The sequence below is a fragment of the Chinchilla lanigera genome, unplaced genomic scaffold (genome assembly GCF_000276665.1).
Source record: "Chinchilla lanigera isolate Chin_1 unplaced genomic scaffold, ChiLan1.0 scaffold00067, whole genome shotgun sequence".
Taxonomy (NCBI): Eukaryota; Metazoa; Chordata; class Mammalia; order Rodentia; family Chinchillidae; genus Chinchilla; species Chinchilla lanigera.
Window position 1 is genome coordinate 12,288,820 of NW_004955468.1, and position 14,485 is coordinate 12,303,304.

At 38.5% G+C, this 14,485-nt stretch overlaps 1 protein-coding gene and 1 long non-coding RNA gene across 3 annotated transcripts in view; one reads left to right on the plus strand and one right to left on the minus strand.

Annotated features, from left to right (window-relative positions):
- Positions 1–14,485, plus strand: part of LOC106150229 — a 54,719-nt gene that overhangs the window by 12,855 nt on the left and 27,379 nt on the right. The window contains exons 2-3 of one of the 2 annotated variants that reach the window (XR_001236921.1): positions 9,302–9,393; positions 10,975–11,102. This is a non-coding gene — a long non-coding RNA (uncharacterized LOC106150229). Of the gene's footprint in view, positions 1–9,301; positions 9,394–10,974; positions 11,103–14,485 lie in introns of those variants that run through there. The other variant, XR_001236922.1, reaches the window with a different exon arrangement.
- Positions 1–14,485, minus strand: part of Cd84 (CD84 molecule) — a 33,510-nt gene that overhangs the window by 8,353 nt on the left and 10,672 nt on the right. The window contains exon 2 of the mRNA XM_005400211.2: positions 7,836–8,168. Within this exon, the coding sequence (XP_005400268.1) occupies positions 7,836–8,168 (333 nt within the window). The remainder of the gene's footprint in view (positions 1–7,835; positions 8,169–14,485) is intronic.

The window sequence follows — 14,485 nt, forward strand, 5'->3', positions numbered from 1 at the left end:
CTCAGGACCAAATGAATTCACTATTGAATTTTACCAGAACTTTAAAGAAAAACTAACACCATACACTTCAAACTATATTATGAAATAGAAAGGGAAGAAATGCTTTCATTTCTATGAGTTCAGTATCACCCTGCTACCAAAACCAGAGAAGGACACAACAAAAAAGAAAACTATAGACCAACATCCTTGATGAAAATAGATGCAAAAATCCATAATAAAATGTTGGTACTATCTGTAGTGACAGGTCCCGAGAACGAGGTGCCCGCAGATGAAAAGGTAAAAGAGGTAAGAAAAACAGAAGAGGCAAAAGTCTGGGATCAGGGGGCCCACAGCTTCTGGGACTGCAGCAGCCCCATCACCCATCTCAGTCACCTTTTATTAGAACCCAAAACGTAACTCAGACCCACAGGAGAAATTCATTATCCCTTTCCATTTCTGCCTCTCAGCTGATGGTAACCATCCTCGGGCGAGCCTTCCATGCCCCGCACCACGTGCACTCAGCACGGCTGGGGATCATAAGCCGACCATCAGTAATCAGTTCATTAGCAATCACAGTCCTTCCCCCACAATAAAATACTTAAAAACCTAACTTAATAACACATTAAAAAGATCATACACCATGATCAAGTTGGTTTCATTCCAGGGATGCAGTGATGGTTCAACATACATGAATAAATAAAGGTAATATACCACATACACAGAATCAAGAATAAAAATCACATGATCATCTAATATGATGAAGAAAAAGCCTTTGATAAAATTTTACACTCCATGATAAAAACCTTGAAGGAACTATGTATTCAAAGATAATTTCCCAATATAATAAACTGTTTATGTGACAAACCCATAGCTAACATCAGACTTCAAGAGAAAAACAAAGCTTTTCCTCTAAAATCGGAAACAAGACCAGGTTGTTCTCTCTTCACTCCTATTCAAGATGGTACTTGAGATATGTACTACAGCAACTAGGCAAGAGAAAGAAATAAAAGATGCAAATAGGAAAGGAATAGGTCATTTAATTTATAAATTATATGATCCTATACTTAGAAGACCCTAAAGATGAAACTAAAAGAATTTTAGAGCTAATAATTTCAGCAAAGTAGCAGGATATAAAATCAACATTACAGCTTTTCTATACAATAATAATTATCTAGATGAAAAGAAAATCAGGAAAATGCCTTCATTTCCAATAGCTTAAAAAATTACTTAGGAATTAGCCCAACCAAGGAGATAAAACATAATGAAAATTACAGAACAGTGGATGAATTGAAGAAGACAGTAGAAGAAGAAAGGACCTCCCATATTCATGTCTTGGCAGGATTAATATTATTAAAAATGCCATATGATTCTTGAACTACAAATTCAATGCAATCCTCATCAGCATTCCACTGACATTCTTCACAGAACTGGATAAAAAAAATCTTAAAGTTCACATAGAATCACCAAAGACCCAGAGTAGCCAAAGCAGTCTTAAGCAAAAAGAGCAAGGATAGAGCATCACAATACTGATTTCAAATTTACTACAAAGCCACAGGAACAGGATAGTAGGCAGTGGCACAAAAACAGACACATAAACCAATGAAACAGAGGAGAGGATACAGGTCTTAGTTACTTTTCTTCTTGCTGAGACAAAATACCGACACCAAAAGTTAAGGGGGGAAAGGTTAATTTAGCTCACAGTTTGTGGAGGTTTTAGTTTATAGTTGGCTGTCTGTAAGGCAGACAAACAAGCATCACAGAGGAGAAACAGTTTATGGTGGGCAGAAGGCAGCAAAGCAACAAGGCATGAGGATAGCTCTTTCTATCTCTTACATTTTATGTAGGCTATTTAGGGTGGGTAGCACAGTTTTAATCTTGACACTCTTGATCTTAGTTAGCATTGTACCATAAATCAATTTCAGTGTCACATACTTTAGATCCAGCCACTTCTGAAAAAACCTTATCTATGACCACATGAGGTTTTGGGGGGCCATCTAAACATAAGCTGTAACAGATAGAAACAAATCCTTGCAATTACAATCATGTGATTCTGGATGAAGGTCAAAACCATTGGAGAAAAGACACACTTAATAACAAATGGCGGGCTGGGGATTTAGCTCAGGGCTGGGGATTTAGCTCAGCGGCAAAGCACTTGCCTGGCAAGCACAAGGTCGTGAGTTCGATTCCTGGTTCCAGAAGAAAAGACAAAAAAACAAACAAACAAACAAAAAATAACAAATGGCTTTGGAAAAACCAGATATCCACATGTAGAAAGTAGGAACTAGCTCCCTATCTTACTCTGCATGAAAATCAATTGAGAATGAAGCAAAGACCTAGGTATAAGACCTGAAACTTTGAAACTGATGGAAGACAATATAGTTGAAACATTTAAAATCATAGGCACAAGCAAAGACTTCTTGAATAAGACTTCAACAGCAAAAGAAATAATAGCAAGAATCAACAAATGGAACTACATCAAATTAAAAAGTATCCTGCAGCAAATGAAAGAATCAATAGAGTAAAAAGACAATCTACAGAATAGGAGAAATATTTGCCAGCTGACTAATATTCTGACAGAGAATTAATATCTAGAAAAGAACTAAAAACCTCAAGGAACCAAAGATAAAACAAAACAAAATTTGACACCAAAAAATCAAATAACACAATCAATCAATAAGTGGAAGAATAAATTGAACAGATTGGGGCTGGGGATTTAGCTCAGCGGCATAGCGCCTGCTTGGCAAGCACGAGATCGTGAGTTCAATTTCCGGTACTGGAAAAAAACCAAAAATAAATAAATAAATTGAACAGATACTTCTAACTAATTTCCACAGTGGCTGTACTAATTTACACTCCCACCAGCAGGATGTAAAGAATTCCTTCTTAGAAGAAGAATTACAAATGGCCAGTAAGCATATTTAGACATTGGGAAAATGCAAATCAAAACTACAATGAGATTCCAGCTTAAGCCAGTCAAAAAGGCTATCATAAAGAATACAGAAAACAATCAATGCTATGGGCGGGGGAAAGGAACTCTTTACATACTGCTGGTGCGAGTGTAAATTAGTACAGCCACTCTGGAAATTAGTATGGAGGTTTCTCAAAACCTAAAAATAGAACTACCATGTACTCAGCTATACCATTCTTTGGCATACAGCCAAAGAAATTAAAGTCAGCATACTATAGAGGGATATCTGCATACTCATGTTTGGGGTCATAATTCACAATAGCCAAGATATAGAAATAGCCTAGGGGCCCAACAACGGATAAGTGGATGAAGAAAATGTGGTATATACACACAATAGAGTATTATTCAACCATAAAGAAGAACAAAATTATGTTGTTCACTAGACAATGGATGGAACTGGAGATGGTCCTGTTAAACAAAATACCCAGTCTCAGAGATCAGTAATGCATGCTTCCCTTTATATTTGAACCAAGATGGCATGTAAGTATAAGGAAGACTATTAGACAAGAGGGAGGAATTAAAAGAGAGGAGAGACCTATAAGGGAGGGAAATAGGGGAGATAGATATGATCAAAATGTGTCATATGCATATTTGAAAATACCACATTGAAACCTAATATGGTGTAAAATTAATAGGCACTAATAGAAACATATTTAAAAATAAAAATTATATTTAAGTTCTAGTAATGGCTAGATCTGGCTCTGGCAAAAACCAGGGTGGGGTGTTGTGTGTTTTCTGTCACTGAGAGATAAGAACATGACCATGTTCTGAGTTCATCACTATCCTGAGGCTTCCACTTGTAGCCATGTGAGTGCAAAAATAGAGGAGTTCGAAGGAAGAGGCATGAACATTCTGATTAAAAAAATTAGCAGTATAAGTAAGGGGACGATTTTTCTGTAACTGTACAGGAGTAAAACACGGACCGTAGGAAGCTGTAGAGATTTTTTTATTTTAAACCACTGATTCTAGCAGTCTCTTAGAGCAATCTCCTCTGGATTGGAACCAGTGGTGACTTGCTGACAAACCTTCAAAGTAAGTCTGTAGCAGCATTTGACATTTAACAGATATATGACAGGCCCTATATGTAGGAATCAGTGAAAAGGGAACCACATTTTAAGTGTGTATGTGTGTGGGGGTGTGCACACGTGCAAGTGTATGTGTCTTTAGAAATTTGATTTACAAGATTGTTTGTCACTGCTTGGTATTTACCTTTTTTAAAGAAAGACGTTACTCTTTATTTTTGTGAATGTCTGGCTGGTGTACAGCGGTGCAAAATAGAATCCTGTTTTATTTTTCTCAGCAAGACCAGAGATGTTACCTGCATGAAGCTGCTGGGCAGAAAAGGTCAGAGTCGCACCTGACAGACCTTGATCTTCCCAAGCCAAGAGTGGGGAAGCCACAAGAGGCCTGGTTCAGAATCCAGGCTCCACTTGGGCTTCACAGTGGTGGAAAGGGGACACGGGTTCTCTGGCATTTAGCTCCCCATTTATAGCACCAGGTAGCAATATCCTCCTGACAGGGTTGTTGTGAGCTAAAATGAGGTCATATATATATATATATATATATATATATATAAAGATTATTCTCATATCCATTTGTTCATCTATTTATCTTTGCTTGTTGCACATTAATTATCTACAGAAAAGAAAAACTGGCCTCAGCCACTGACTCAGAGAAGGGAGAGTTACATTTCATTGCTCTATCTTTTGTTTTGTTTGTGCCAGTATTGCTTATATTTGTATGATCTATATTTTTTAAATTAGGCAGAAGAAGTCCAGGCATGTAGATGGTATCCAGTAAATGTCAGTTCCTTTCTGTAACAATTTTGTTGTCTGGACTATTCGTCGTTCTCTAAGATTTCCCAGGGTCTGTCCTAATTGTAGGCTATATATTCCTCCTGGAGACGATTAGAAAAGACTAAATATATAAAGGGATGACAATGAATATCTTAATATTTTCAAGGGTGTATATTGGACAAGGTTCATTGTGTACAATTTGGGGCCTTCTTCATCTGAGAAGTTCTTCCTGACTAGGATTTTAAAAAGGAGCAAAGGATTAAAAAGTTAATAATGTCTGTTATTAGGCATTTACTTTAAGACATGAACTGTACTATATCCAACTACTACTATCTCATTTGATCCCAGAATCATAATCTATATTCAAAAGATAAAAATAAATGAGGCCAGAGAGGTTAAACAACTTGTTAAAAGTCACACAGCTAACGAAGTCTAATTCGCACACTAATGCTCTTTCTATTGTGCTTCCCATTGAGATACAACCAAATCTAATTATCCAGTATTGATTGAACACATACACTTGTCAGACACTATGAAACTTAGGAATGTTATGATTTATTCATTTTTTATTCAACAAGTACTTCTGAGGTATCCATTATGTGCCTAATAGACAGATGCTGGGAATTCACTGATGAGTTTAATATACAACATCACTGTCTTTAAAGAACTTCCCTTTTAGTACCTGAACTGCATCTATAACAATATGAATTAGCCATATTTCTGTATTTTTTCTCTTACGGGAGCAGATAGACAATAAAATCCTTGACAAATAGCCCAGATATTCCCTATGTTAGGAAATAATGCTGCCTAGAACAAATATAATGTGAGCCACTTAAGTAATTTAAAAATTTCTAATGGTCACAATAAAATAGTGAAAATAAGCAGGTAATATGAGTTTTAATATAATGCATTTTATCTGATTTGTAATATCCAAAAAGTCATTTCAAGCTGTAACCAATGCAAACACTATTAACAGTTTATCTTATATTTTTCTAAATTTTTCCTTTTTTTTTTTTTGGTGTTATGATTTCAAAATTTAGTGTGTATTTTGCACTTACAGCACATCTTAATTTGGACTGACCACATTGTATTTGCTCAGGAGCCACATGTGGCTGGTAAGGACCATATGTGACAGGGTCTAGATCATTGCTTTGCAAATTTTTGCACATGTAGGAATAACCCAGGACCAATGTGGAACACAGATTCCTGGGCTGAATCGGGAGTGGGACCTGAGGTTTGCATTTCCAAACAGCTTCCAGGTCATGCTGATGTGGCTGGTCCATAGATTGTACTTTTGAAAGCATTTCATGACATAACCTGGTCACTATAATGATGATAATAAGTAGTTATGATATTTTACCCTAGAAAAGAACTTTTAATTATTAGAGAAACTCAAATTAAAACTGAAATGAAATATCACTATACGTCCAAAAGGAAAAATACGGAATCCCAGGGGAGAGTGTGGAGAAACTACAGCATGCATACATTCCTAGACGGTATGTCAAAGAGTTTGGCAGTTTCTTATAAAACTAAAAAGAGATTTGCCATCTGATTTCATTCATAAGCATTTATCCCAAGAAATGAAAACTTACCCATGCAGAAACTTGTACATAAGTATTTATAGCAGCTTTATTGGTAATGGCCCCAAACAGGAAATGCCTAGTATGTCTTTAAATAGGTGATCAGCTAAATGAACTATGTCTGCACCATGGGATACTATCCAATAGTTAAAAGTGTAAGCTTTTAGCCAGGCATGGTGGTACACAGCTGTAATCCCAGCACTTGGCAGGCTGAGGCAGGAAGACTGCATGAGTTTGAGGCCTGTTTGGGCTACAGAGTGAGTTCAAGGCAAGGCCAGACTGAATTACACAATAAGACCTTGTGTCAAGAAAATAAAACAAGTATCAACTATTGATAGAAGCAATACTTTGGATGATTCTCAAAGAAATTACGTGGAGAAAAAAGAAACTCAAAAGAATACATTATATATTGCATGATTCCATCTACATAACGTTTGTGAAATAACATAATTATAGATATGAACAGATTAGTAATTTCCAGGGCGAGGGAGGGGAAGAAGGAGGTAATGTGTGTGGCCACAAAGGCATAGCAAGAGGGAATCTTGGGACGGTACAGTTGACGATCTTGATTGTGGTAGTATTTATACAAAGCTACGCATATGATTAAACTCTACAAGACCACACACACCCAGGCTCACACATAAATGAATTCATGTATAACTGGTGAATTTTAGTTGAAATCTATACATTTTATGGTTTTGATACTGTGTTATAGTTACACAAGATGTTAACACTGGGTGAAGGCACACAGAACCTGGCTTTACGTTTCTTTGCACCTTGCCTTAGTTACTTTTCTCATTGCTGAGATAAAATACCCAACACTCAAAGTTAAAGGGGGAAAGTTTTATATAGTTCACAGTTTGTAGAGGTTTCAGTTCATTAGTCAGCTGGCTCCAAGGCAGGGTAGCACATGGCAAAGGGGCACTGTTCATGGTGGTGGAAGACAGAAAAGGCACCAAGCAAGAAAACAGCTCTTTCTGTCCTTTATATTGTAGGCAGGCTACCTGCCCTAGGGCAGGTGTGGCACTCACACCTTTAACCCTAGCCAGAACTATGCCAAACCTTTCAGTGGGCTGACTTACTATTCAGGCACCCTTAATCCCAACATCACATGCTCTAGATTCATCTACCACTGAAAAGCCTGCCCCCCCGTGACTGCAAGAGGCTTGGGGGGACCATCTAGACACAAGTCATAACACAGCTATAATTATTTCAAAATAGAAATTGTTTTTTGAAGGCAACCCACTGAATATATACTATCTCATTAGATCTTCATAGTAACTCTGACAGTTGAATAATATGATTATTGACATTTTATAAAAAAAAAAGAAGGCTCAGAGGACAGACTGCTGATGGAAGAACACACAGCTAAAAGATGACAAAGTCAGGGTGATAACAAGACTACATACTCTTGATAAATACTGAAGCCCAGTTATAAAAAATGTAGGTGTTTTAAATAGCAAATTTAAAAGCAAAGGTAGCAACCAAGCCCTCTGTCTCCCTAGAACTTACGATATACATGAAGGTAGTAGATCTTTGCAGTGGTGGTGGTGGTGGTGATGTCCACTCTGTATTTTCCTGCATCTTCCATCTTCAGGTCAGTAATGACCAGGTTGTAGCTCTCACCTATGACTTTTAATCGTCCATTATAATTATCGTGGGTCACAATAATGTTGGGTGCTCTTCCTGAGTCTCCTGGTGTAATGACAGCAACAGATGATTCAGAAGTCCAAGCAATGGTCTTAACTTGCTGTGAGTTTTGGATGTTTAAGGGGAAAGTAACTGACTCCCCAAGAATCCCATTCACCACAAACGAGTCTGCATCCCTTCCAGCTGCTAACAGCCCTGTGGATAGAAATAGAAAATTGTGACCATCTGATTGTCACCGTTCACAGTTCCTTATCTTCCCAGCTGGAGTCTCCCTGAGGAGCTTCCACAGAGACAAGTCATCTAGTTTCTTGAGGTTATGACCCCCCGACCCAGTTTTTTTTTGCATTTATGGATATATTTCATATGTTATGGCACCCCAATTTTCTGAAGGAGTCTCATTCAAAAAACTAAATTTCTCACTGAATTTCTAAGGATACATTTCATTAAAATGTTCACTTATATGTATCCTTTCCAAAAGCTAGAAGACATTTGAAAGATAAAAGGCACATCTCCCCAAGGTTCAAGATCTCAAGTGTACTCCTTCCCCACTCTCACATAATTGAGTGGAGAAGAGCTTCAGATGAGAACCTGGACTATCTAGGCTGACGGGCTCCATGTTTATGAGGCATCTACTCTTTAAGTGTGATACAAGGAGCTGGAGACACAACACTGAGTAAAACAGATACAATTCCTGCTGAATTTATAGTTAAAATAAATACCAATGTCAATCAGATAACTACACAAACAAAGAGATGGATGCAAAATGTGCAAGTACCAGGTGCTTTGGAAAAGAAAACAAAGAAACTTGTTCTACTCTAGGAACTTAGGGACCATTTCCTTGTGAATGCTGAAAGACAGGTACTCAAAATGTAACAGAAGAAAAAAAATGGAAGGTTTCCTTTCTTTTCCTTTTCTTTTCCTCTATCACCTTGTGAAGATAAATTAATTGAATATATACTTGTAAAGTGAGATGGAATATAATTACAAGGTGTTATGTTACCTTATTCTCACCGAGGTTTCCTTAGTGAGAAATTGCATTTGGAGTCTGGAATGGTGATGTTCAAAGTACTTAATAAATGATGTCACGTGGGCATTGAAGTGAGAAAGGACATCAACCTCAAACAGCTAGTTGGGCTGTTCTGACATGCACTGGTTATACGTGTGGCCAGCTCACGTTTTTCACGTAAGTGGATTCAGACTGACTCTAAAGTTTACAGAGGGCTTGGAATTTAGAGAAAAGTACAAGTCACTTTGAAGGGTCACTAAAGGAAAGGCTTTTTTGATGATGCCCTCTCACTGACAGTACGATGTGGCTATCTTGTCTTCAGCTCAGTGGCTACTGCAGTAACCGCCAAGATGGTGACGTAAACCCTTTTCCTCTCAGAGTGCCGGAGATTTTTCTTTAGGAGGAGACTCCCAGGTAAGATATGATGATTTGATTGTGGCCTGCAGGCTAAATATAAGACAAGATATTACAGGGTCCCCAGGGGTGTGTAGGGGTAGAAGGAAGGGATGGGGAAAAGTAATGACACTAATCTATATGTATTTATTAAATGCTACCTATGCATCAGGTGCTGTGTTGAGAGCACAGAGATAAATAGGACATCACTGCAGCTCTGAGGAGTTAATAGCCCAAGGACTAATAGAGCTGTATATATAACAAATAATGCAACGATAGGTGCCAAATGGAAAGAGCAATAGGAACAAACTACTGTGGGAGGACAGAAAGCTAGGCTAATGCTGCCTTCAGTGAGAGCACTTATATTTTGCCAAAATCTTTCAGTATCAATTCTGCCCCAAATAAACTGTTCTTCTGGGTGGGTGATGCCTGGCAGAAGGGCACATGGAGGCTCCAGCTGGAGTTCCTGGATGTCTCAGAGAAAGGCGTGTGAGTTGGGCAATGACACAGAGCTGAGCTTAGCAGGGCCTGAACTTGGTTTATTGCTCCTCAACACTCTTAGTAGTTTGAACAAAGGATCCCATGTTTTTATTTTGCACTGGGTCCTGCAAATTTTGTAGCCAATCCTGATTCCAGATCTCCCGTGTTTCAAGGCTTTTTTGAAGTCAGGCCCTAACGCCCAGTTTGTTACCTCCTTGTTGGGTTTGGGTTGGGTAGGAGAGGACAAAAAGAATGTGGAACTTGTGGTTCTGATGGGTTCTCTCAAAGCCCAGCAGTACTGGGCTGTTTGCTAAAGCAGAGAGCTTCTCTGTATTAGAGCAGCCATGCAGCTACAAGTGGTTGGTGTGGGGTGCATTAAGCCTGTCTCACCTCCCATAGCAACTCACTCAGGAAATGACACTGGGTTATCAAAGCACAATCGAACAGCGAGGGTGGTATGTAGGTGATGCTGGAGGAAGTCCTGCTCTTAACAGACAAAAAGCAGAGGGTTTGCACAGGCATAACTTACAGAAAGATCTTGCTACTTTTAAATACTGCCAGTTGTGCTGTGAGAGGGAGCTGCAAACCATAGAGTGCAGTGGAATCCAGGTCAACCAAAGATGTGGGTGCCGGAGGACTTCTATATGTGAATGAGGCAAACTTAGTAACCTTTTTGAGTCTCTTTCTTCATTTGTAGAATGGAAATAATCGCTATACTATGGGTTCTCTCTACTTAATAAGCAGCAAGTGATGTGCTTGGAGTACAAGTGCTTTGTTAACCATCAAAGCAAAATAAATGTTGTTATTTGGGGGGGTGATAATTATTGATTAGTACATGCCCTTTAGGGCCTCCATAGTCTACCCCCCTGACAGCCTCAGGAATGCTAGGATCATATAGGAGCACCTATAAAGAGCAATCTAGTTATGTATGTATGTATGTATGTATGTATGTATGTAGCAGTACTAGGGGATTCACCCTGAGTTCTATCTCTAGCCCAGTTTTAAATTGTGAGACCAGCTCTTGCTGTTTCTAAAGTCAAACTTATGCTTTTCTTGCCTCTGCCCCTGAGTGTTGGGATTACAGGTATGTGTCACCACACCTGACTTAATTCCATTTTTTAGGGCTACTTCAAATAAAGTGTGGAGGAATGATTTCTAGAACTCTTGGAGGACTTCATTTTGCTCTTAAAACACTTCTGCCTTTAAAAGAAAGAATCCCAAAGGATAAAGAAGATGCGCTTTTTTATATAATGGAGTACTACTCAGCCATAAAGAAGGATAAATGAGACATTTCTAGGTAAATGGGTGCACCTTGAGAATGTACTCTTATGTGAGATAAATTGATTCACATGTGTAAATATTGCATACTTTCTCTGGTATGAGATACCAAATGTGTAAATAAGGAGCAAAATGTATAAAGGGTATTGTGAAATAGGGAGAATTTGTTCAAAAGAAAGGGGAACTAGGGAGGGGGGAGGGGAAAAAGGAAGCAAGGGTAAAAAAAGAATCCATACTCAAATGAAATAAACAAGACACACATGTTTAGATATCACAGTGTTTCTCTTGTGGGAGAAACCGAAAAGGTAAATAAGGACCAAAATATATAACAGATACTGGGAAGTAGGAAGAAAATATTCAAATGGGAAAGAGAATAAGGGATGGAGAGGGGGAAAAAGAAGGAAGGGAAAAGAGAAAATAGAAGGAAGAAAATGAAAACCAAGCTTCTTTAAATAAGGAGGAGAAGAGGGGTTGAAGGGAAGAGAGGGGTTTGGGGAAAGAAGAAGAATCAAGAAATATCATGTACAGGTATAAACTTCCTCTATAGAATGTGATCATTATGTATACCTAAAATGTACCAGTAAAATTAATAATAATTTAAAAATTACAAAAAGAATCTCTATTATGAATAAGCCCCAATATTTAATGTTTTAGGTGTGACTGGAAATCAAATACTATATTATCACTGGAGGGAACCTTAGCACAAGCCAACTGCAGAGAAATCTTTTGGCACAAAAATGTCTTGAGATGGGGCTGGGGGTGTAGCGCAGTGGTAGAGTGCTTGCCTATCATGCGCCAAGGCCCTGGGTTTAGTCCCCAGCACCCCCTGTGCATATACATGCACACACATGCATGCACACGTGCACACACATGCACACACACAAATGTCTTGGGGACTTACCAGGAAATGTACTCTATTAGTCTCTGACCAAGACAGGTCCCCTGTCCTTTGGGGGAATTTAATATCTGGTTAGGGGAATAAGACACAAGTACATATAACTCCTGTTTGCAATATGAGGCAGTAAATGGTAAAATGCAAGTGAATGGCATAGATAGCAATTTCAGCAGGAATTCAAAGAAGGGAGTGATCACTCTGAGCTGCAGTGGTTAAAGAAAACCTCTGGGAAACAAAATTTGTGGAGGATGTTGAGGGGCAAACAGAATGGTACTAGATAAAAAGAAAAGGAAGGGTGTTTCAGGTCCTTGATTCTGAATGAAAGTTTAGAAGCAGAACTTTGATGTTGGGCACAAGATTTACAGAACAGAGAGAGGTGCAACTGGATATAAGTTAGGTTTAGACTTGGGATAGGCTTGAGCTCGAAGTATATCCCATAGGCACTGGGGACCTATTACATTTTTTTACAGATTAGGATTTCAATAATGTTTTAGGCTTGTTGTGCTATAGTAATGATATATAGAAAGAATAAGAGGAAAGAGAGGTTGGGCGATAGAGGTTTTCCAGGGAGCTACTTAGCCATCAGGCATGGACCAGGAGTTGATAATGGAGTGGAAAGGAAAGGCTGAGCTGAGAGATAACAAAGACAAAGGCAAAAAAAAAAAAAAAAAAAGGCACTTAATAAAATTCAGTTGCCCAATAATGTATCTTGAGTTTCTACTTTGTGTCAGTAGAGAACTGCTGGAAAACTGATAAAGTTTATGCCAAGGGAAAAGACAAGTTTAGAAATATCAATGTTGACTCTGGCCAAACTGTCATCTCTGCCTGTCATCTCCACAGAGGAGCCCTGAGTGTCATGCCCAGAGAAAAAGAGAAACCAGCCTATTGCTAGACGTTGTCACAGGTCTCTTTGTCCTTCTCCAACCTTGAACTTCCTTCCAGTCATCATACTTCAATAAAAGCAGTCACTAAAAAAGAAAAATCTCACTTAAGCTGCAACTGTGGTAACTTTCTCTTCACCCATTTCTTTTAGTTATGCCTAAAAGCCCAGCTCTCTCATCCTGGAGAGATTTTATCCTGTCTAAATACTGTACTATATATATTCAGGTTGCCAAGTAATCAAAATAATGCTGAGACTGGTTTATACAAATGTAATACATATTGTTGTTCATGTACAAATATTATTTCATTGGTTAAAATAATATGTTAATCTAGTTTTCATAAGTCATCACAAATTTAGAAATAATTATAACTAAAGCTAGAGGCTAGACTTTAGCTTTAGTTATAATTAAATGTTAGACTCCATCAATAAAGCAGTCTAAGAGCCAGTGGGTTACAATAGCTATTCTTTAGAAACAGTTTCTAATCTTACCTGTCAGCTCTAATGCTCATGATTTGATTACACATGCTCTAATTTCTCAGAAAATTTGTTCTTTCCTAGAGGATGCCAGACCCCAGGATATCATACAGATAAAACCTATAACAAATATGCTAGATTATTTTTAGATTCCTTTGACTGGGATCTACCAGATCTTGTCTAGGCAGAAGGTTGTATGACACATATCATGGCCTTAACTAACTATACTCAGTGGGCCTTAAGTGACACCTCAGCTAGTCTATCTCTCATAAATAAAAATGTAAAATTAATAAGACAGGCCATCCTCCAAAACTGGATAGCATTAGACATTCTAACAGCAGCACAGGGGGGTACTTGTGTAGTTATAAAATCTAAATGTTGTGTGTACATTCCCAATCCTTCTGCTAATGTCTCAATGGCTGTTCAAAATATTAGATGACTGATCAATAATATGTCAGACTCAAACTCCTTTGTCCTCTTTATGGGAAGCTATTACTGGCCTCTCTTGGTGGAAATCTTTGTTGACTGTATTCATAATTGTCCTGTTGATCCTATTATTTGGCCCATGCATACTTAATTGTTTCTTTGGCTTTGTTGCCTCCAGACTTACAGCTATACACCTACCCAAGATGAAAATTCCTGGTGTCTACTGCGGGACTTTAGATAGACTCTTTGGACAGTATCTCTGACTGCCAATCAACTACAACCCCCTTCAGCCTGAAGAAGCCAGAGAGGCCATCGCCCATTATTCCCTCAAGGCAGTTTGGGTTACTTCTTTAGAGAGGGGAATGTTGTAGGCAGCTGAGTTAGATAGAAATATTATAGGCAGTCAGACAAGGCTAGGCCTTCACAGGAGCCAATGTGGAAGACAAGATACCTTGCAACTGTGGGAGAGACAGGTACTTCCTCTGTGGGCCAGACCTCAAAAGGTTAAACAAATGCACTCACATACCTCCCTAGGGATAAACATCAGGAATTGATATTCTAAATAGGTAACAATCACCTTGAAAAAATCCAGGAAGGGTCACTAACCCAACCCCCTACAGGAAAAGCCCCTGTTCTGTATTCAAGCCCACTTGCTACATGAATCACTTCCCCCTTTG